This window comes from Corapipo altera, unplaced genomic scaffold (assembly GCF_003945725.1).
Source record: "Corapipo altera isolate COAL_440 unplaced genomic scaffold, ASM394572v1 45, whole genome shotgun sequence".
Taxonomy (NCBI): domain Eukaryota; kingdom Metazoa; phylum Chordata; class Aves; order Passeriformes; family Pipridae; genus Corapipo; species Corapipo altera.
This window is the reverse complement of record NW_020884877.1, coordinates 590,772-614,692: the sequence shown is the minus strand read 5'-3', so window position 1 is coordinate 614,692 and position 23,921 is coordinate 590,772. Positions and strand designations below refer to the sequence as shown.

Here is a 23,921-nt window from a genome sequence, read left to right as displayed (position 1 = left end):
GCACATCGGGTCCACCTCTAGGGCACAGGCTGTAGCTCATTCTGACCACTGCTCCTTTCCCAGGATCACTTTTAAGAGGGTTTTTTTGCTTGTTTGGGGGGTTTTTTTGTTGGGTTTTTTTTTTTCAGATTTTTTTTTTTAGAGCACCTTTACTTTCCAGTTTAAACACCACAAAATGGCACCTAAGAAGGACGTAAAGAAACCAGCCGCAGCACCAGCCCCTGCGCCGGCACCAGCACCCGAGCCAGCCAAACCCAAAGAACCCGCCATTGACCTCAAGAGCATCAAGGTAAAAGGATGAGCGTGTGCTGACTGCGGACACGAGGTGCTCCCAAAGGGGAGAGTTCGCAGAGTCCCAGCTGAGGGACGCAGTGAAGTGTTGCGTGTGTTCGGTTCCGGTTTGGGGACTGCAGTGAAATGAATGAGTAACCTCAGCCCATGGATTTGCTGACCTGCCTGAGCTTTTAACTGTTTTAGTAGCTGTAGGGGTGTAAGGCATGGCGCATGATTTAACACAGGAGTGATGCCTGGGGATGTTAAAAGTATGTTGGAGTGTGGACCTCAGAACATTTTACCAAATCAGCAGTCTGACCTGTTTGGTGAAGCTACATTTTTCTTTTGAAAAACACCATAAAAAAACCTACCCAATCCCCCTAAAGTAGGTGCACAAGGACAGGAAAGGGGTTACTGAAACTTGAAATGCAATGTTTTCCCATAGCACTGTGCTAAAACCAAGTTTTATTTTACAGTTTACCCTCAAATTCCTTTCAAATTTTTGAACCACCTGATGACACTGGTCATGTGCTTTGAGATCAGTATGATTTATCTTTAAAAGAAGAAACAAAACAGATGAAAACAGAGGAATTTGGCAGTTTCACCTATTTTCTTTTCATTCGCATTGTACAACAAACACCGACAGAGACCATGAGCTAGAAAGACATAGATGGGAGCATTTCAAGTGATTTCCTCTCACCTTTACATTTGCTCACAATTTGCTGCAAAAGGAAAGCATCAAAGATGAACAGTCTTTTGGAGGTTTCCCTCTGACTGCACTGCCATTTGTTCTCATGATGTTTTTAGACTTTGCATGTCAACAGCATTACTGACTGTTGCCTTGACCCTTCAAAGAAAACTCCTCCATTTTGGGAAATTCTTTACTTAGGAAAGAAGAGAGGGAGGTTAAGCAGTTAAAGAGAAGAGATAGACTAGTTTCTCTGGGTAGGACTATAAATAGTCATTCTCCACCTACCTGACAAGCTGATTGGTCCCAGGACCAATTTGCTAAGTTCTACATAAGAAATCATGCCTATTATGGATAAAAGAAGGAGTACAAGGACTCCTAAGAGGACCTACTCATTTTCATCTCATGATGAATTATCTTTCAGATACCTTAATTCATATAATCCCATGATCATAACCAATTTAATGAAATTTCTTCAAGTTTACTGTAATTTATCCAGTCAGTAGTCAGTATTTTTCTGAAAGGGTATGTAGCTTCTCATAAAATTGAAGCTAAAGCCATTGGCAAAGTGTAACAAGAGCAAAAGCTATAAAAAAAAAAAGGCATTTTTAAATACTTTGAGTGATCATGGTATAAGGTTCACAAAAAAACCACTGTTTTTCAGAATACTGCCTAAAAAATTAGATTAGGCCTCACAACACACTCATCTCCAGAAATGGAGGGAAACACAAGCTAGATTTCCTGCTAAATAATTTAATATAATTGGATAGCTTTATATGTCCAGTTCATTAGGAGAAAATAGAATTTTTAACTACAGTGAACCTAGCTAGTCTATCTTTACATAAATAGACTGAATAATATATTACCAGCTAAAAAATGGCACACTGCACTCTGAGGCATCTGCAGTTCACTTCTTTACCCAGACAGCTCTCTGTAACAGCAGGACATATATACTGCTAGAACAGAGAGAACTCTACAGGTTTTGTCATATTCAGACTGATAAAAGAAGATACTCTCCCTAAATTCTTTCTTTTGAAAGATAATATCAGACAAAGTATTTTCTTATAGGGTCCTAACCAGCCACCCTAGGTTATCCCTTTTCACCCTTTGAGAGCTCTTGCAGTGAAGGGAAACAAAGTCGTGTGGAAAGTGATCAGTCTGGGCAACTTGTGGCAAAGTCAGGAATCTTAGTTTTCTGAGTCTCAGCCCAGCCCCTTAATTAATCCTGAATCCTTCCATTCAGCCACCAAAGTCTCAGCACAAGAAAAGGTGCGGCACCATTTCCAGCAAAACTTTGGAGCCAGAGAGTACTTAAAGCTAAGCTTTTGACTGGGACTCAGTAAACATTTCAACGCCAAGTTGGATGGGGCTCTGAGCAACCTGGTCTAGTAGAAGGTATCCCTGTCCATGGCAGAGGGTTGGAACTGGATGATCTTTGAGGTCCCTTCCAACACAAACTGTTATGTAATTCTATTATCTGGAGCTTGTTGCACTGATTTACCAGACACAGAGACAAAACCACCAGCACTTTGAACCAAGGCATCAAGTGGGCTCCCCTGCACTCCTCAGGGAATTAGCAGCTATTCATGAGATGTGACTGGGAATGCCAAGATGCAGCATCATGATGATCTGGAGAGCCACGCAGCAGGCTTTGTCAGCTTTTATAAAAAGATATCCGAACCCATTCTAAGTGTTATAGCTGGAGTGAGTAAGGATAGAGCTGCCTAACAAGGGGTTACAGCAGCCAAATAAACCACATTTGGCAGTGCTCCATTTTAAGTTAACATCAGAAATCATAATAGTCTCCAAAACAAACAAGAAGGTGGTTTACAAACATGAGTAGTGATTCTTTTGGTGGTACCTCTCAGCTTGGATGTTCTGCTTGGCCCATCAAGTTTTCTGACCCTTTTGGAGTGCACATTTTGAAACTCCAGATTTTTTTTCCTTTCTTAAAAGGACTCAGGTTGGGTTCTTGCAAATGCAGGCACCCCAAAGTTGTCTGTCACCATCAGAAGTTGTGACAGACCACTCACTCTCTTCTGTTCTTTATCCCGCTCTTGAAATTAACCCAATTAGAGCAAATATCTGGTGATTTGCTAGTGCTAATAGCAGCTGGCATGAGATTTTCTGGTTTTGAGCACCATCTATTGACTACAGAACTGAGTAACAGGAATATCTCACTGCTAAAAGCTCAAATCTCTAAACTGAGCCCTTTCATAGCTCACCTGAGGTTTCAGTGCAACCACCATAGGAAGAGAGTCAAGCCAGAGAGGAAGACTTTGTTTTAAAATAGAAGCATGAAAACCTCTTTCCCTCTTACTCAGGAAAAACCATAAAAACCTCAATCTGCTTTGCACAAGCCTTTCCAGTCCAAATTTATATTTCCAGTTTTCTTTTTTACTAACATGGCCAGGATTTGCATTAGGCATACGAGTTAAATAATAACTGAGAAAAGAATAGGGTGATGGATGCAGTTGAGAACTACCACTGCAACCAACAATAATTAACAGCAAGTATGGTCCAGCACACTCCCTAGAGGTTATATGTTTTGTCACTCCCTCATATGTTTTGTCAACTTCCTTCTCTCACACAAGCCTGGGTGAGAAGAAATGCTGAGTTGATGAATAGCACTACTATGGGTCTATGTCTGCAACAACTTGATAAGACATGAATGATGTAGAGGTCTTATGACTCCCCGCAACTGAGGCAGCGGGGAATGGATAAATTTCCTATTGCCCAAATCAATATAACTTGGTCTCTAACACAAACAGGAAAAGCATGTTGTTTTTTACTGAAATCTATGGGCCTTTCCTAGCACACACAGCCAGCCCTTGGAGTGAGACCAGGTTCACAGCATCAACTGCGCCATTTTGGGACCCATGGGCAGGAAATGCTGGGTGCGGTGCTTTATAGGCACCTGCTCTGTTCAGATCGTGGCCTGAACGTGTAGCACCCTCATCTGGTGTCACACTAGACCCTTTACTTCAAGGATACACCCGAGTATCCTCCCTCAAGTAGAGACAGAGATTGGGTTCTTGCAAGTATCCATGGTGTAAGTGAGGTTCATTTGGTACACAAGGTTTCCCATGCTGGTATTTTCAGACTGAAATCCCTGGACACCAATTATGCCATGCCAAACTGCAGATAAGCCACCTAAGTGTTTAGAAAAAAAAAATAACAAAAAGCTATCAACTAGTAAAGACTTTCTAAAGTCTTGTGTAACTGTGTGATGCATGATGACACCTTTTGCATGGAAGCAAGCCTGTGACTGCTTGTTTTTAAATACAGAGCTCTTAAGGAAGTAACTCCAAGTATTTCTCCAAGTATCCTTATTTCTTGTTACATTCACTACTCCAGTAGGTCATCTCTGAACAGACACTGTGTTGGACATAACCAGAGAGAGAGAAACTCAGTAAAATGCACTGACAGAAAGCTCCGGGGCTGGAGGGCAAGCAGGACTGCAAATGTCAGCTAAAGAGCTTTGAGAGCTGTCATGCTGCAGACCAGCTCCAAGGAAAGCTGTGGAGGGAGAGCAGGAATGTGAACAGTAGCTTTGCTCATAGCGATAAGGGCTTTCTTAGAAACCAGGAGGTTTTCACTTGAAACTTTTGGCTGAGGCCTTCAGATTATGCCTGATCTAACTCCATCTATGGCTCCGGAAAGATTTCCTAGGATGGATATTCTTGTTGGACAAGGTCATCAGTCCCAAGTGCACTTACAGGTAGGACGGGGACAAGGGCCTTAAGAGATGTAAACGTGCCTGTCTGATGCCATCCTGACCAGCTTCCTGCTTCTGTTTTGATCCCTGAGACACAGCACCAGTCAGGATCCAGCCCAGAGCAGTCCAAACTCAATCCCTTGCTCCATCAATCTCACCACTGATGCCAGACCCATGTTGCTGACAATCACTGGATGGGCAAGGCATGGCACAAAGGTGCCCGAAGACAGGCAATCTGGACAACAGACTCTTGCTGTACACCAAGACATCCCTTTGGGACACTGTTGGAAACAACAAACAGAAACCACCACTTAGTTTTCTTTACAACACTTTCAGAAGAACTTTGCCTCCTTTTTCCCTAGAGTGCTGCTCAGTAGGGAGTCCCTCAAAAGTAGGGACTGTCCATATATATTAGTAGACACTTTTCCTTATGTCTGCTAACCTGAAGAGTTATTTGGAAAACAATGATTTTTTTTTTTTTTAACAAGATCCATTCTTAGTTATTCACAGCTTTGGCAGCTATAGATACCTGTAGCCTTTGGAGAGCCTGGGAAATGGCAAGCATTGGTAGAAACAGTGGAATTTCAAGTGGAAATGAGTGTGTAACATTTTAACAGCTCACACAGTAACTTCCAACTATTAACAGTTGTGTGGCAGAGCCTTTCTTCCATCAAAACAACACCATAGTATTTCTAAAATACTGCTTTAAGCCCCGTTAGAGCACAGAGAGATTGAAACAGATAGTAACAGAAAGATATTTGAGTTAATCTTACATAAGGCAAGGAGGTGACTAATTTAGCCAATGACAAGTAAAGAAAGAAGTTATCTGTAAGGAGATATGAAACAACCAACCAGAAAATTTGCCCTCACTTCACTGAGGTTTTATTACATCTTATACCCACTGCCAAAAAGTACTTTGAACTGGCTGGTTTACCACATAGCATTTAAATGTCAAGCAGCAATAGTTTAAATTACATTATTACTCTTAACACTGCCACTGGGAGGCATGTGAAAACAAGAAATCTCTCCAAAAGTAGGGCTCCAGAGCCTCACATCTTGTGTACCCTCTTGATTATACACATTCAAGCCCAACTAAAAGCAATTAGAGAAGTGACACATTTACAAATGAGCACAACTGAATGATCTTCCCCCCATGAAGCTAATGAAATCTGTTCAAAAGGATATGATTAACAGTGCAGGTAGAGTACATATCACACCCAGACATTTCAGAAGGGCACATTAATTAAATGGCAAGGCTCATTCAAAAGTTTTTGCACAGTTGTAAATCAACTGTGGAGTTACAAGCTTAAAAAATAAACAAACTGGAAAGTTGCATAAAATGTTTAGGAAAAAATTCAAATTAATCTGCAATTTAGTCCATTAAACTCAGAGGTATTTTTGAACTATTATTCCAAACCTCCTAGTATCTCACATATGCAACTTTCTCTCCTATATTAGCAGTGATTGGGTTTTTTTCTTTCTTCAGTTGTATTTGCAGGCAGCTCTGCTCTCAAAATGGACCTCACTTTTTCAAGCGCTGTTCTGCTTTCTAGTGTTTCTCTGCCTCATAAGCCACGAGGCCAGATCCATCAGGCTGTTTATTCTTACTTAAATGAGAAGCAGCTTCTCTAAAACCCATGGCATTGGTCATACATGCTATGGAACTGGGGTGAGGGATGGGTGAAGGACAGCCTGCTTTTAAGAGGGATTTAGAAGCTGTGTAACCCTGCACTCAGTGATGTCTACTAAAAAAGATGTTCAACTGTATTAATCAAGGAGCAGGCATTAATGGTGAACAGATATCATATGAACTGCTATAGGCACAATCCTAGCTTATCTTCATCCAAAAATAATAAAAAAAAATCCCCTCTAGTCCTTCATAGAGAGCTAAATATACAATGAGTATCCTAAGGGACCCTTCAATTTTCTCCTCTCTGATTTTCCAAGGCATCTGATATGTTCTTACTCTCTTCTACAGGGACAGTACCTTGAAATATCTGTTGACTCCCTAATAAACTCCTAAAATGATTCACTTCTCTGTAACTCATCCAGAAGGTAACAAGCAGATTGAGCAGCTGAATGCTTTAACTCCCAGCAGCATGCTTTCTCAGGGCTTTTCTTTCTGTCCAGACCTTTCCACATTTACAGTGAGGACAAGGCAGCTGTCACTCAGCACAGCTCAATCCGACACTCAGTACAACTCAATCCCAGTGCCCACCAGCCTAAAGAGGCAAGCACAGCACCATGCTGCAGAAGCTGGGGCCCTAAAGCCCATGAACCAGCGATTTGTGGGAAATCAGAGGCTTTGTTAATACTTTGGAAACAAAGATTTGTGTGGATTGGGTCTCTGTTTAGTTGGTGATAAAGGCTTGCATAAAACCCTATTCACCCTGTCCTATAACTGGGACCTGGTCAAAATACCTCTATCTAGCACCAGAATTCCTAGAAGGTGGTCACATGTGGGGAAAAGCCTTAATCTTAAAAAAAAAAAAAACCAAAAAAACACACACACAAAAAAACCCACAAACAAACAAACAAAAAAAAACCAAACACAAACTCAAACCACACCACTTTTTTTTCCTTGGCACGGGTAACCTTTTGGATAATAACTTTGCCCATCAATAAGGGATAAAGGAAGTTAGATAAATCCAAGTCCATCTGGTCTTTCCCACGTGTTGCAGTTGCTTCCATCTTTCATGATTTTGTGGGGGGGAAGGTGAGAGGGGAGCATTCATTTTCTCTTAAATCAATCTCCCCCTGAAACTTCAAATTCTTCCCTAAAGCCTTAAACCTCAGTGTCCTCTGACAATGCAGAGAACACTGCCAGGATCAGAAAAAAGAGCAGACCACTGCAAAATATTTCCATCTTCCATCTGAAGTTTCTGAAAGCTCCTTACAGAATCAGAAATCTTACCTTTAATTTCATTTAAAGAGTATTTGAAATATTTTCCATCCAGGCCATTGGTAGGTGCCCTTACTTAAAGCAAGTACACTTTAACCCCCTGACAGACCTACTGGTTTAGAGCAGGGCAATTCTTAATTCAAGGGAATGCAACATACCCATACTAGAATATTCTTCCCCACTAAAACTGTCCACTAAGATTTTATTCAAGGATCAGTATTGAAGTGAAGAGCTGGTGTGGTGCACTAGTATTTCCTCATCAAAATTCTAAGCCAAAGTCTCACATGGTCAAAAGATAATCAACTTATATGTAGACTTCTCTCAATTTATAGATATTTTATAGCCCATTCAAGCCAAATGACTAGACCAGGTATCAGTTTTCTATGCCCAAGGCAAACACGTTCCAATTATTTTCTGCTTGGTGTCTTTTGGGATGAGCTTTGTTGTAGCCAAAATTTATCTGCTCAAGAAAATTAATCTAAGTTTTCCTTTAAAAAACAAATATATATTCTGTTTTCAGGGGAACACACCTCAGTTGCCGGCACTGGAGAGCAAGAGGCTCAGGGTAGAAGGAAAATTCCACAAAAGGCAACACACTGCATTGACCCAGGCAATATTTCAGCTCTGCCAAAATCTTTTGAAAGGTCCTCTATTAATGCATTGGGATTGATGGCCAAGATCTGTATTAGCTTTCTCAGTGCCCAAGTCCCAGTTCCAGCCTGTGTTAATCAGGTGCTCTGAGCTGTGCTAAACCTATATTAGCTAATTCAGGCAAAAGCATCAACCCTCTTTCAGCACAGCCACACCTGATCCTGGCTGCACTTGGTCATGAACACATCCCTGTTCCCACAGGGCTAATAGCAAAAAAACCCCAACCAACCAACTAACCAACCTAAAAAAAACCCACCATCAAAAACTAAACAAAAGCGAAGGTTTGGCAGTGGAGCTTTTTCATACTCAGGATATTTTCCAGATATTTCCCAAAAAATGCAAGTAATCTGTTTGAATAGAGCATTTTTGAGCCAAAAGGGCAAGTTTAGAAAATCTTTGCAGTTGTATCTTTCGTTTCTTAAAATAGGAGATTAGTGTCTCAAATCCAACCAAATACTTTGACCTATTTTGATTGTTCAGTTATGAAAAACCAGCAAAGTTAAGTCTGCTTGGATTTGATTCTTTCTTTCAGTGTCCTCAATATACTGAAAAGAGACGTTCACAAAGGTTATGCTTCTCTTCAGGGTAACTGAGAGAGCTACAGGAGAAAGTTTTCCTCACTAATCACATCTTGTCAGTAGAAAACCAGCAGCAGCGACTTCTCAACAGAGGCAATCAACAGAGATTAAAGAAGAGATTTGAGTTCACAACAGGGATCTGTTGTTGCCACACAACCATTCCCATCCTGGCTCCATGATGATCTTGACCCAGCTGAGGCAACAAAGACAGAAGCTTAGAGTAAAGTTCTCCAATCCCATTACAACATCTCATCCATTTGGAGATTCGGCCTGGGCTTGGGGGATGCTAAATGGTGGGACTAGGTCTTTGTTACTGAAGAAGCTGAGCCTCTGTCTCCTGCAACCTACTTCAAAAATTCCCACTTGTGGGCCCACCATAAGCTGCAAACCCAAAAGAGCAAGTACTCCTTACCCACCATGAACAGTCATCCTCCCAGTTCACAAAGCCTTTTGGGGGCCTTAGCTCCTATCACTGCTGACTGACTCTATAGCTTACTGGAGAAATAGAATCCTTCCCTATAAGGAAGTCTTGGTAGGTCTGGACAAGGAATATCTCCTCTTGATGGTGCAGACCCAGAAAGTGCTGACATGAATCAAAATTACTGCTTGTCACTCCGTGCCCCTCTCCAGGTTCCTAAAAATAGCCATCATAAGATGTCGATCAAGACATAGAGCCTCCTGTCACTTTGCCCTAAGAAAGCTAAAGAACTCGCCAAGGGGAGGGACCTCTTCCTTCTGACACCTAATCCCAGCAATGCCGTCAGCACCACTAGATAAATAAGTGGAAGAAAGGCCAGGAAAGCAGGACCACTCTCAAGACCTCTCAGCTAATCCCTCCTGCCTGTCTGCTGCTCTGCTTTTCCAACTCAACCATGGTGGGTGCACTGGAAAGCTAATGGTTAGCAGTGGCCAGTGGATTTTATATAAGTAAATTGGGCTTCTGGTTTAAGTTAGTTCTGGGGAGGGTTGGGGGAGGACAATCCAGAAGACAGTTCAGGTTTGCTTGGTTTTCCTCCTGAAACCTAAAGGACCATGCAAAGTTTTCCAGTTAGCCTCAAGTTCCTGACGTGCAATGGTAGATGTGCAGCTCCCGCAGCTTCCGACAGCACGGTTTCAATTTGCTAAGCTTTTTGTTAAATCAGATGGAACATGCTAAAGTGAGAAAGGAAAACAGCAATATTTTATATAAGAAAATATCATAGTGTAGTAGTTTCTGAAACAATGTACTGTCATGTAAAAAAGCAGCTTGTTGAGCAATATTGCTTCAAATTGTGTAAATAAAGCAGGTCTGTGCTAAAAAAATAAATTACCTGATGGTACATTAATTACTTTAGTTAAGAGACTTTAGAATTTGTTGCTTGTAGCCACAACTCTGGCTTTCTCTGGGATGCAGATTTTAGTGGAATCTTTAACAATAGACCTGCTGATGCATTTTTACAAGGGAAGTTGCTAATTTAGGTCGCTATGGCCTAATTACATTAGGCAAGACAGAAGTGAGAGGGTGCTCAGGTACTTTGTGCTATTTGCTTTCTCTCAGTGCATTTTCAGCAGTACTAGTTCTCTTTTTTCTCTCTCTTTTTCTTCCCAACTGCAGTCCTTCTCTGCTGATGAAATTAATGGTAAGTGAAATCAAAGTTAAAGTTTAACAGGGCAGGAGGGGGAACATAATGGCTACCAAGTGCTAAATATTCACTAGCCTTAACAGCTCTTTTGCTAAATGCATTACTTCTGCACATCTGACAGAACACACTTTTGCTGTTTTGGAAGACGACTCATGGACTGAGATGGATGCTTTAGAAAACAAACAGGTTCTCCCCAGCCCCCCCTTTCCTAAGCTATTTTTTGTGATTGATTTCCTTCCAACAGATCGAGTTCTCCAAGGAGCAACAGGATGGTAAGTTACAAGAGAGCTGATGTGTTTTAAGTGTATGTGGGTTCAGAGAGGAGCTACAGGTTCCAAAATTAACCTTTATGAAACGATGAGCTTGGACTTCAGCTGGTACAAATCATCATACTCTTGACTTCAGAGCAGCAGTGCTGACTTACACTGAACAAGAATCTGACGATAGATTTACATGTAATCTATCTGGATGCTTACATGCTGCCAAGCTGAGAAGTTTATTCCATGGTACGAAGAGAAAATACACTGGCTCTGCCTACTGAACACTTTTCTGTTGTGCTCCTGTTCTGGCTCTTCATAAGGATGCTGAAAACAAGTCTTGTATTTGAAAGTCACAGAAGAAATAGGTAGATGAAGGACAACAGAAGGGGAGTGGACTTAACTTAGCTGCAGTGACTTTGCAATCTTACATGATCAGAAGATGCAAGAGGTCTATGTGTCACTTTGGCCAGAAGGTATTGTGGAAGGGGGGTAACAAAGGCTGGTTTACTGTAAATGCATTCAAGAAGCATGGAAATAGTCAGCAAATAAGTTACTTGTATAAACTTGCTTATAAACACAATAGTCTGGACATGCTGCAATTGTTGAGCATCTTGCTGTATCATCTAATTCACAAACCGCAAACAACTTCCAAATTTTTTCTTTTGATCTTCTAGAAAGAGCCAATTAAAAACCCTCATTGAAGCTCTGAAAATCTAAGCTAGAGTGTTTTAAATATGCTAAGATATGCATTTGAGCTACAATAAATAATGTTAAAAAATGCCAAGAATTCAGTAGCACATGTAGTAGATTGTACAAAGTACAAAGAAAGGAAGATACGAGGACTTTCTAGAAATTCAGAGGGGGTGGAATAGCTAGAAACAGGTCTTGAGAGAGCCCTAAACTTCCTGAATATGAGCCTACTCTAGGTTACACCATCAAAGCAATAAGGAAAGGTATAGTGCAGCAAGTGAGACTGGAAACATTTCTCTACCTGCAGTCCAAACACTTCTGGCCACAACAACAACAACAGCAACAAAAACAATCATTCAACCTCTTCTACACTTTCTAATTCTGAAACTTTTACAAAAGGATTGGGAGGGCTTATGGAAAAATGGATAACAAAGCAAAATATATCTTTCAGATTCTCCACGTATTTCAGATCATCCAGCTGCTGTAACTGTTGCAATGACTGAGCCAAGCAGCAGAGCAATTAGAACCTACTTGAGAGAGGGAGAATTTCTCAGGAACAGAGGTGGCCCACCCTCAGTAACTATTTACATCCACACAGGCTGATGAACCAGCAACTGGGTAGTACCATCCTCAGAGAAAGACTTTAAATATGCTTATTCCAGCACAGATACAATCTAGGACTAGCTATTAAAAAAGAAAAAATTAAAAAGAAAAACGCTACAGCAAGGATATATTGCAGTGAAACGCATGCCTGAGAGACAAAATTAAATCAGGCCTTTTCTCCAAGCTGGGAAGCAGTGTTCAGAACACAGTGAACATAAAACTTCATGGGACTTACAAAACAGAGGAACTCTCCTGACAGCTTTGCACACTGGCGTTGTTTTATAGTTCACTCTGACTAAATGTCACTGATGCAGCAGATGAAAGATCAGGTCATATGGTAAAAATCACTACAACTCTATTGATCTTAGCTGCTAGAGCAGGAGCTGATATCAGGTTGGTATATTGTAAGGGGAAGCTCTACACAGGTCCAAAGGCCTTGGTTTCATACCCTGCAATAGGAGCTGTAAGGAGAGAGGGTCAGCAGCAAAAGATGACAGTCTCTCACATCAGACAGTAAAAGGATTAGTTTCAGATATATTAGATTACAGACTATCAGGATGACACTGTGTACCAGCACTGTTACTAGGTGCCAGCAACTCCTCCACTAAGGCAGTACATGGAAGACTAAAGCAAAACCAGATACCTCTAAATCACGTCCCCAGCACAAGACAAACCAAGGCATGATCTGAAATGTGGTGTATTACTCCCAAATCTGCCCCATGACACCAAGAACATTCCAAAAGCTGTGAAACACAAAGCCTGTCTAGCTGCTGGATGTGCATCACAGCCAAGGGAAAGACATTTTACTTGGTTTGCTTGGAGCTAACCCACGGCATCGTCAGACACTGCAGTGCAGAAGAGATCAACAGCACAGTCCAAGATGCTCTTGGCACATGAGGGTCCAAGATGGCTTTTTAGATAGACACTTGACCTTCATCCTCTCCTCTTTTTTCAAAGCCCTAGTTCTTCAGTTATTGCAAAACACACTCTAAAAAATCCTGAAAAATATGGCAAGATGATTGACATGGAACTTCCCAACAGAAGATGAAGGCCTGCAATGTTATGGAGGCAACCAACTGTACTGACTCTTGTAGAAGAAGTGCCTGTATCCCAAGGCCTTGTCCAACAGCAAGGGGAAATAAGTGAACACTGACCACTTGGCAGCACTGAAAGAAGCAAAATGTACACATTGGAAATGCACAGAATAAGGCACCACACAAATTCTACCACTGGAAAAGCTGGATATTCATCCATCTGTAAGAAGTAGGGACAGATCACAAAAAGCAGAGATAAGAGGGAACAAACATGGGTAGAAATCTCTACTTTTAAGGAAAAACAACAGTACAAGCATTTGAAATCCACCTTCAGGTTTGCCATTAGCACTGTGCAGTCGAGAGGCTGGGATTGCAGGTAGGACCCACTGAAGCAGGTAGAGGTTTTGCCCTGCTAGGCACTTTCACAGGAGAATCCCAGTCCTCTGGAGAGATAAGGTGGAGTGGATAACAACATTTTTACCTTGTGCTGCTTCATCACGTAAAGAAACCTGTTCTTGAATGAGAATGTTCATGGAGAGATTATGTTTGCCTGTCCTTGAAATAACTACAGGGTCAATCATAAAGCTATTGATGGCTATTAGAGCCAGGAAAGCTATGAAAGATAGACATAAAAGTTTAAAAATAGTGAAACCAAAATGTCACAGGGGAGGAGTTTTTCTTGGGGTTGTGGGCCAAAGATTCCCCTGGCTAGCTCCCCTGGAGTCAGTGGAACATTGCCAGGAGACAACAGGCTCACATCTTCGTCAGCAGGGAGCTGCCTGGCTCAATTTAACCATTACTCTTCCCTTGCAGACTTCAAGGAGGCCTTCCTCCTCTTTGACAGGACTGGTGATGCCAAGATCACCCTGAGCCAGGTTGGTGATATCATCCGGGCGCTGGGGCAGAACCCTACAAATGCCGAGGTCAACAAAATCCTGGGAAACCCCAGCAAAGAGGGTAAGTGCCATACAGTCTCTCATGGGCCCTTCTTGAGGCTGGGGAACTGCAACTGGCAACATCAGTAGGTCACAGCAGGAGAGAGACGAGCTCTTGCTCTGATGGGCAGTGAGGGGGACTCCACATCAAAAACATATGGAATTTCTCCAGTTCCTTTGGAAGAGGACGATGCTGATGGGGAATACAGGATTAAAACCTTCTCTTTGGGACATGGAGAGGTCTCTGTAGGGGCCATTTTGGTGTCAGCTTGGTGTAGATGTAGCACACATTCATTGTTGCTCACAGTCCATTTGTGTCCCAGCCCTTGCTGGGGAGCTGTAAGCCCATTTCCAACCACTGATACTCAGATCTTCAGGTCCTTCCAGTGCAGGTTCTTCTACATAAGCCTTGACATGCCCTGGGACTGGAAACCTACCTGTATATTTCTGCTGGCTGGACTAGTCTTCTCAAAGTTCCTACAAACCTGGACATGTTGAGGCATATGTTGGCTATTTATTATATTTATTATAGCAGCTATTTTCTATTTGCTTTTCTCCCCTTTTAGAGATAAAGAGAAATCATGAATATTGTAGTCACCTCTTAACAAGGACCTAGAAGCAGGAGATCCCTGCTTTCAGTCATGCAGAGAACCATATTAAGATGGATTAAATCATATTCAATCCCCAGGCCTGGCAAAGACATCTCTGAGGAACAATTCAGAAAGCATTAGCACTAGCAGGGAGTACCAAGGACTAACACAGCAGTGAAACCATACCAGGACTTCAAGTGTCTCCAGCAATAAGTGACAGTGATTTTGATACAGCTGAGTAGTAAAACAGTTTCTGTAACAACTGTATATTGAGAAATCTCTGTCATGTTTCCATCTATTATGTTTCATTGCTGCCTAGATTAAAGCTGTGTTTTGCAAAGATGTGGGAGGGAAAAAAAAAAAGAAAAATCCTTTTATTTGGTAGCCTTGGTACAAACAACAACCAACCAAAACCAACAACACTTGGGGAAGTCCTCACCAAGGTCTACAACTTCTGGCTCATGAGAGCAAAGGGGTTTGATGCACTAAGCTCGGGAGTCCTTAAACCTCCATAGCAAATATGTCAATAGCAAATTTGGGCATTGCCCCCCCCATACTTTCCTATTTTTAATTCGTTTATTCTTTTGCTAATGGGGTCTGCCACCACATCAAAGAGACCCTGAAAAGGTCAGTAACATGTCAGCAATCCCAGGGGCTTGTCTAAGTCACTACATCCCACACTGGTTACCTTTTCCCACTGCTGGGGCTCAAGATTTCTGTGTGACTACATTATGTAGTCCTTTAACTCCCCAAATCCTTTCAAAGATCAACTCATACAGCAAATTTAATTTCTGTGAAAGAAAAATACAACATGCATACAAGCACATAAAGTTATGTAAGAAGAGGGCTGGAGCAAGGATGTGAAAAATCAGATCTACATGAAAAATAACTCCCAAGATAAGAGAGAATCCAGATTCCACAACTGTAAAATTCTACTGTAAAATTCTACTGTAAAATTAGAGTAAAGGCCAGAAAAAGGCACGCACACGAGGTGGGAGGCTCTCCCACATTTCAGGGCAAATATCCCTAAAGAACATACTTGCAAGTGTCTAGCATGTAGCTACTGGTGCTTTCTTTCCAGAGATGAATGCCAAGAAGATTACTTTTGAAGAGTTCCTGCCCATGTTGCAAGCAGCTGCCAACAACAAGGAACAGGGCACCTTTGAAGACTTCGTTGAAGGTCTGCGTGTCTTCGACAAGGAGGGCAATGGCACAGTCATGGGGGCTGAGCTCCGTCACGTGCTGGCTACTCTGGGTAAGGGATTATCATCTCTGTGAGCTCTTCCAAAATTGCTGCTGTTTGAAGGCATATGAGAGGGAGAAAAGACAGTCCAACCAGTTTGGAGAGGTAGGAGGCTACCAAGCCAGACAAGACTCTGAGTTTCCTAACTGGTAACCCACTAAGAAAGCAAACAAAGCTTTGGGTTTTCTGCTGAAAACCAGAGGAAAGAGCTTGGTTTATGACTTCTACATTCAGGTGAGATATTAAGAGTGCCTGATATTTGATGAACAAAGAAGTCTGTACATCTCAGGGACCTAACACACATGGGCAAAGGTAGAAGATTTGCTGCATAATTTCTTTACTCTGTGGTAATAACTGGAATCCCTGTCTATATGTAGAACTTCACATGTAGAACTTCTAAAGAAAGTTAAAATTAATAAAGCTCATGTCATGTATGAGTCTTGTTGTTACTAACTCAGAAAACAAGGAAAGCCTTTGGAAAAGCTGTAGGGTTCAGCATCAGCTGTGTGTGGAGGAATTAACCAAGCTCTCTCCGCTCTCAGGTGAGAAGATGACAGAAGAGGAAGTAGATGAACTCATGAAAGGTCAGGAAGACTCAAATGGCTGCATCAACTATGAGGGTAGGTGCAAGAGTTCAACATCTTCCCATCTTACATCTCTCCTCTCTCTCACAGTTTCACTGCAGTTGGCTTTTAGCTTCTCAGGCAAATCAGACAAAGCTCCAGCAAAGTTGGGTCAAAAGGCTTCTGCGTGCAAATGATCGTGGCAACGCACTAATCCTGCAGTCACAGCACGCAGGAGCCTGGATTCAGCCATGGCAGAGGAGCTGTTTTGGCCAGCGCCAGGTCTCCAGACTGACTTTCTGTAGAGCAATTGCAGTCATTGGAACCAATCCTATAGCTAATGTCTTAGCACACTTAAGCAAGAAGAGAGCTTGATTTGACACTTCGAGCCTTCTATCACACATTTGGGTCAAATCTGACCAGGAACCCGTGTTCTTAATGCCATCAGCTCATAAACAGATGTTATTTATAAAGGTACTTCCCAAGGTAACATTTGCTGCTCCTTCTAACTAACCTATCTGTATTTTTCCACAGCATTTGTAAAGCACATCCTGTCTGTCTAAGTGGAATTCTCCAGATACCAAATGGTATGTTCTTCTCATCTCTACACTTGTGTGTTTGCTATGCTTAAAGGCTTCTGTATATCCATGGCCAACACAAAAGTGACACTGTTTCCTCAATGATACAAACAGAATAAAATGAGACTGTTGTCCAAGAGCAAAGGAAACAGGAGTGCAGATTCCTGGCTCTTGTTCACAGCCCTGTAACTCATTGAAAACTGTGTTTAGTGGACTTTTCAAACATACACAAACTGTGAAAAGAAACCTCTGGCATAAATATTATCCTAGATGTCTGTTGCCATACAAAATTAGAGTGTAAACTATGCAAATGGACAGCCTGAGACACTTATCCTACAAGCACAACTGAGATTTTTAAACAAAAAAAAAAAAATCAAAGCAGCATCTAATAATTTGTAGATTTCTGTTAAGACGTATGTTGAATACTTGTGTGAAATACTGAGAACAGCTCTGCAAACAAAATAGTCACATGAAAAAGGGTATTGTAACAGTCATGATCAATAGCCAAATGAGGGCTTCAAAAGTAAAAAGAAATAAAATTAAACTCCTACAACCTTTATATGCTGCTATTCTGTTCAAAATAAAATAAAAAAAAAACCAGCAGCAGCTGCCTTTAAAGTACAATCAAACTATTGTGGGTCTGTAGGTTTATTTGAACTGCTAGTTATTCTATCTCAGGAAATACACATTCCCAACTCCTATATGAAACAAACACCTCCAAATAGGAATCAAGGGCTCATTTTGTCATTTTGCAAATGTTTCTTCAGCCAACATTGACTTCAGATCCATTCTCTCATTCCTTCCCAGAACAAGTCAAATTCAGAGAGACCAGATGGCACTTAAGATTTGCCCAAAATTTTTGCTCAGTCTGTCACCATCAACATGGAAATTGCATAGAACTGGATGATTGTGACTCCAATCCCACCACTTTTTACCAGTACATCCATGAGTATCACCTCTGGGTCACTACACCTTCATCTAAGAAATCTGAGCTTTCACCAAAGTGAACTAGATGGAATAAACTGCTACCATCCAGGATCCATCCATCCCAACAAACTCCTTCCATGCTATTTGCAATGAAACAATGTAATTTCTTGGGAAAATAAAGCATCAATAAATCCCTGCGGTCACTTTGTGGCTATAAAGTCTTTTCTTTTCCCTCCAAAGCTGTTCAAACCCACCCAAAGCAGCACTCAGCACTTATTTTCTCTGTGTATCTGAATTTCACAAAATAAAATTTTATTAAAAAATAGAAATATAGACATCTCCAGGAGGTCACTCTACTGAATCTGAATGAAAAGTGTTTTCTTTGGGGACTGGGAGGAGGACTAATTAGGGAACTACTACCTACATCAGCACTTAAAACATCCTAGGGAGAAGGAGATCCGGTAGCTGGTATCAGAACAGCTCCTAGGGTGGCTCCTGCTGGCACACCAGGCAGCATCCAAAACCAGGCAGGGTGGCCCTGTTGTAGGGGACCTTGCAGAGCCACTCTTCCCAGCAAAATCTCCTCTGTACTGCTGCAACAGTGGGTCCGCAGCACTACAGGGAAAGGATCCTACCTGCTGCCTGTATTTATAGCTTCATGGACAACTATAAAAAGCCATCAGAAGTATCAGCCAGCCTGAAAGACTCCATAACTGGGAACAGGGGCAAGGCTGTGATAAGAACATGACATCTACCCCTTCTGCAGTGACATTGGGAATAGCCATAACTCAGGGTAGTATTGTTACATCCCTGCCCTTAGATGTAGCTCCTCTCTCTTCCTTAAGCATTCCTGAAACTGTCCTAATCTCCATTTGGGTATCAGCTTGTTCTATTAAAACCCTACTTTGCCTTATTGAGCTGCTATGCACGAAATGACCATAATTCAAGAGCCAACAGGTGCAGCAGGGGCGGCTGGCACCAGAATAAACTGCAGCTGCTCCAACAGCAGCTGCCTCTTTTCTGAGGCTTCCCAAAAAACCTTCCATTTAAACCCTCACTAAGCTGGTAGACAGGGCCAAATGAACCTCTGAATTACACCCTGCACAGAGAATGCCAGCAGGTAGTTTACAAAGGGTTGTGGTTGCTACACACACAGTGGAAAAAGCCCTGGATAGAAGGAATTAAAAAAGGAAGTTGTTGTTTAACTTCATTCTAAAAAGGCAACAAAAAAGTGTGGGATACATAAGCAGACTTAGCCTGGAGGGCATTTCTCAAGGCACTGCTACACACCCTACTGCTCCTTAGCATACATGCTCCAGGGAGAAGCATGCTCTTTCCAAGAAACTGTGGATCTCAGTTGCTGGGAAAGCAAGCAAACAAAAACCTAAACAACATTTCACCATATATGCTGTCAGCCTCCGTTTCACGCTGCCCTATCAACACTACACCGACATGTGGTCACAGAACCAGCCTAGTTCAAGGCTGGACAGAGCCCTAAAGGAGAGGCTGAATTTTCCATCATATTTTCCTTTCTGAAATTGCAAGTTTTACTAGTTTCTAAAATATTTGGGATCCAAGCCTGGACAACTAAAAAAGTTGGATGACTTCTCATCACTGCAGAAACAGACAGATTTTTCAGCCATCCATTTTTAAAAACTCATATTCATATTTTTGTTTAAAACAAAGTGCCAGATTATGAGACATAACCAGGCTGACAGTACTTCTCTGAATTTTAATTGCACGGAATCAAGCTAATAGTGATTACATCACTTTCACTCCTCAAAGTACAAATAATTTTTAGAGACAAAACAGATGAAAACAGAGAGAATACTCCTTTCCTATTACACTGTGACCAAGCCTGAAAGTATTTCACAGGGCTGCATGGGGAATGGATTTTTATGCTATCCAAAAGTTTTAGTAATTTTGAAAAATTTCCACCCTAAATTGAGAATAATACCTGAGAAAATGTTCATGTGCTTATAAGACAAAAACATTTTGGGGTCATCTTATATAATTCAGTCATTTATAAAGAATTACAAACTCTTTATATAGTACTAGTCTCCTTCAGCTAGTGACTTCAACTTAAAACCCTTTATTCATTTTGAAAATGTATAAAAAAGATGTTTTGGAAATTTAACTACAAGGAGTTTTTTTGAGAAACACACCAAACACTCTCAAAGTCAGCTTTAGCTTCATCAATAAATCCCCTTGAAAAGATACCCAATCTGAAAGTACAGTTTGGAAATGCCTAAACAGTAGGAGAGCAGGGAAACCTACTTTGCCTCAAAACCATTTAAAGGTTGAACTTTTTTCAACCTACTGTCTCCATACTAGTAACACAAGCATCGCTCTGAGCTCTGATCCTGAGGAACGCTCCTTACAAAAGGCTGCTTTCTGTTATATTTTTTGTGTTCACCTCAGAAAAGAAATGCTCCACACAACCAGGATCGAGCTCCAAGAGCAACTGCAGAGCCCAGCAGCTGGGGAAGAAAAGCCACGCTGCATCTGTTCAGGCTCTGAAAAGAGAAAGCAATTCTCAGTTCCTGTCATCTGACACCTCTTGCCACCATTACATTTGCTTTGTATTTTAAATAGAACGTGGTTAATGAACATACTTTCCACTACTCGATGCAACTGATAGTTTAACTCCTTGGGACCAGGCCTAAATCCCCAGAGAAAGGTCAAGCTGCTAAACACTGGTTCTTGGTGGGTAGCACTAGACACAGCAACTGGCATGTGGAACAGGCAGCCTACAAAACTGAGGTGGAAGAGTCAGAAGGATTGAGGAGAGGTGGTCACCAAGTCCAAGGATATATGTGATCCTGCTCTTGGAAGAGACTGTATTCATGGAGTTGGCCACTACCACACACATTTCCACAGCTGTTTCTGCCAGGACAGGGATAGCCAAGAAGCCCATCCAAGACGGGGATTCGTGTCCACTGAGCAGAATGCTCCTCCTGCAGTTCCCTGCTGTCTGAAGTCCAATGTCCCTCTGTCTAGCACTGCTCAAGGGTTTGGGTCCTTGGCAAGGAGAAGGTAGAGGCTGTTTTCTACTACTCACAGTGCTTTTCTTTGAATATATCCTAGACCCTAAAGGGCTTTCACAGAAAACCACATTATCAACAGAAACACCCCTTACATTCAGCAACTGAGCATCAGAAACATGGACACCACTCTTAAAAGGAACAACTATTTCTGCACTCTATCAACATTCTCCCTAGTCTTGGACTATATTTTAATTTATTTTAGAAGAACAATCTCCAGCCAGTGGGCAGTGCCATTCTGTGCAGAAATAGACACCAGACAGACAAGAAAGGGGCATTTATCCAGGACAATGAAGCACAGCAGTCAGGTATGCCTGATGTATCAGAGTTGTTTACCAGTCTTACAGCACCTGAGTGTTGTACACAGTGCACTCCACTCACTGCCACAAGCTTGCTTGGGCAAAGGTTGCTCAGACATGTCCCCTCACAACTCTCTCTGTGCAGCTTTTTTTCCCCTCACTTCCAGGAGACACTAGTCATTTCTCCTCCCACCTACTAAGAAACCAAGGAAGCACAACAGCCACACTATTCTTCCCTACAGCAAGAAGGAATGGATAGTCAATTAATGAATTGACCCTAACACTGCAGGAGCCAGTGTATGTATGCACTGCCACCTCACTGCATCCGGCCAAGGCTATGAAGATTTGCTATCTGTTTGAAGACATGTCCAAAAAGAGAAGGCTCCAGAGAGACCTTAAAGCAGTCTTCCAGTACCTAAAGGGGGCTTACAAGAACACTGGAGAGGGAGTTTTTACAAGGGCATGTAGTGATGGGATAAGGGCAAATGGCTTCAAACAAAGAGAGCAGGTTTACACTGGATATTAGGAAGATATTGTGAGGGTGGTGAGGCACTGCAACAGGTTTCACAGAGGATTTGTGGATGCCCTGTCCCTAGAAGGGTTCAAGGCCAGGTTAGATGGGACTTTGAGCAATATAGTGGAAGTTGTCTTTGCCTATGGCAGGGAGGTTGGAACTGGATGATCTTTAAGGTCCCTTCCAACCCACAACATTCTATGGTTCCAACACTTTTAGAAAATAGCAATATGTAATTATTTCCCATTATCGAGGTGCCTGACATCGCTGTATAACACCACCTGGGTCCTCCACACAGATCTGCCAGCCCTGACCCTCATGCTGTAATGGTAAATCCAAGAAGAGAAAATTTGGCAGACATCCTCTTTCTGGTGGGCAAGCCTGACTGTTCACGTCACTAAGCCCCCTCAGCCTTCATATCCCTGTTCTCTACATTACAAAGCCACCATACATGTGACACTTCCATCTGAACAAACTCCACAATTGTAACTCTCCAGTGAAGTAAACTTGCTTCCATAGTAAAATATTGAATACCATTATTACAAGAACAATTGTTCCACTTCAGCAGGTTTTCAACCAAATCTCAAGCTTTAAACACAATGCATTCAAACACTCCTCTTCCAAGTACTACTTTTTTGTCCATGCAGTCCTCCTGCAGATTTAAATCTACTCCCTTCTTTTGCTGGGGAGGCTGACTTTTACAGGCATACAAGGAAGGGCTCAAATGTGTAACAGAAAAGATGCTTCCTCAGTAAGCTGTGAATGAAATTCTCATTCATTTGATAACACAAATGTGATACTTTCACCTACACAGGCACTTACATTTACTTGAAAATGAATTCTGACATGTTGCTGAAAGTATCAAATTTCCCTCTCACGCCGACCTTAGAGATTAATTGGCACAGTACATATCAGACCATGGTTTATTAGTGCATTAAACTGAACTTTCCATTACCAACATCTATGATTTGGGAGGATGGTATAGATTAGTTCATAAACATTTAATTTCTCTGCCAATCTGCAATAATGGGTAGCAGCACTCGTAAATCAAACTGTTTGTTCTAAAGAAATGGCCAAATCCTTCTGGAAAGGATTTGCACCAAGAAATGAATGAGGGAGACTGATAAAAGCAATAAAAACACATCTGTGTATTTCCTTAGCAACATGAAAACTATTTCAATAGAGATTATCCACACTGGTTAAAAGAAGGAGCAGTGATAATTATTATACTTTTAAACAGAAAAAATAATTTTCACTGTGTCTCCATAGTTTACATACACCATTTATTTCTTTAAGGTGTTCAGTCTTCTGCTCAATGAAAGGTATTTAGGCATGGAGAAATGTCACATGGTGAATTGCAGCCAGTGGTATGGCTCCAAAGGACCCTTCGGTGGTAGCTTTGCAATTCTCTCACTCTAAGCTCTTTCTTTACTCCTTCTCTCTTCTCCTCTCTTTATTTCATAGAATCATAGAATCGATTGGGTTGGAAAAGACCTCCGAGATCATCGAGTCCAACCCTTGGTCCAAATCCAGTCCATTTACTAGATCATGGCACTCAGTGCCACGTCCAATCTGTGTTTAAAAATCTCCAGGCATGGTGAATTCACCACCTCTCTGGGCAGCCCATTCCAATGCCTGATTACTCTCTGTAAAGAATTTTCTCCTGATATCCAACTTAAATTTCCCCTGGCAGAGCTTAAGCCCGTGCCCCCTTGTCCTATTGCTGAGTGCCTGAGAGAAGAGACCAACCCCTACCTGGCTAGAACTTCCCTTCAGGTAGTTATAGACGGTGATGAGGTCACCTCTGAGCCTCCTCTTCTCCAGGCTAAACAACCCCAGCTCCCTCAGCCTCTCCCCACAGGACTTATACTCCAGTCCCTTCACCAGCCTTGTTGCTCTTCTCTGGACCCGCTCCAGCACCTCAATATCCTTCCTGAACTGAGGGGCCCAGAACTGAACACAATACTCAAGGTGTGGCCTCACCAACGCAGAGTACAGGGGAAGGATCACTTCCCTGCTCCTGCTGGCCACGCTATTTTTGATACAGGACAAGATCCCATTGGCCTTCTTGGCCACCTGGGCACACTGTTGGCTCATGTTGAGCTTCCTGTCAATTAGTACCCCCAGGTCCCTTTCTGCCTGGCTGCTTTCCAGCCACTCTGTCCCTAGCCTGTAGCGCTCCATGGGGTTGTTGTGGCCAAAGTGCAGG

At 42.0% G+C, this 23,921-nt stretch overlaps 1 protein-coding gene across 3 annotated transcripts; it reads left to right on the top strand.

Moving 5' to 3' along the window:
• On the top strand, window positions 1-18,063 carry MYL1 (myosin light chain 1). Of its 3 annotated transcripts, XM_027636959.1 has the most exons (8): window positions 9,563-9,685; window positions 10,405-10,429; window positions 10,677-10,704; window positions 13,833-13,976; window positions 15,626-15,799; window positions 16,330-16,407; window positions 16,885-16,937; window positions 17,736-18,063. In XM_027636959.1, exons 2-7 carry the CDS (start codon window positions 10,418-10,420, stop codon window positions 16,911-16,913), a joined length of 465 nt encoding a protein of 154 aa, XP_027492760.1. In that variant the 5' UTR covers window positions 9,563-9,685; window positions 10,405-10,417; the 3' UTR covers window positions 16,914-16,937; window positions 17,736-18,063. The 3 variants fall into 3 exon arrangements, with proteins under 3 accessions (XP_027492759.1, XP_027492760.1, XP_027492761.1); XM_027636958.1 differs by lacking the exons at window positions 9,563-9,685; window positions 10,405-10,429 and adding an exon at window positions 1-289; XM_027636960.1 differs by lacking the exon at window positions 10,677-10,704.
• Window positions 18,064-23,921: the final 5,858 nt, after the last annotated feature.

Coding starts and splice junctions, on each gene's coding strand:
- MYL1 (XM_027636958.1), top strand. CDS start 176: ATGGCACCTAAGAAGGACGTAAAGAAACCAGCCGCAGCACCAGCCCCT. Junction 290..10,676: donor TTGACCTCAAGAGCATCAAG/GTAAAAGGATGA, acceptor TCCTTCCAACAG/ATCGAGTTCTCCAAGGAGCA. Junction 10,705..13,832: donor CTCCAAGGAGCAACAGGATG/GTAAGTTACAAG, acceptor CTTCCCTTGCAG/ACTTCAAGGAGGCCTTCCTC.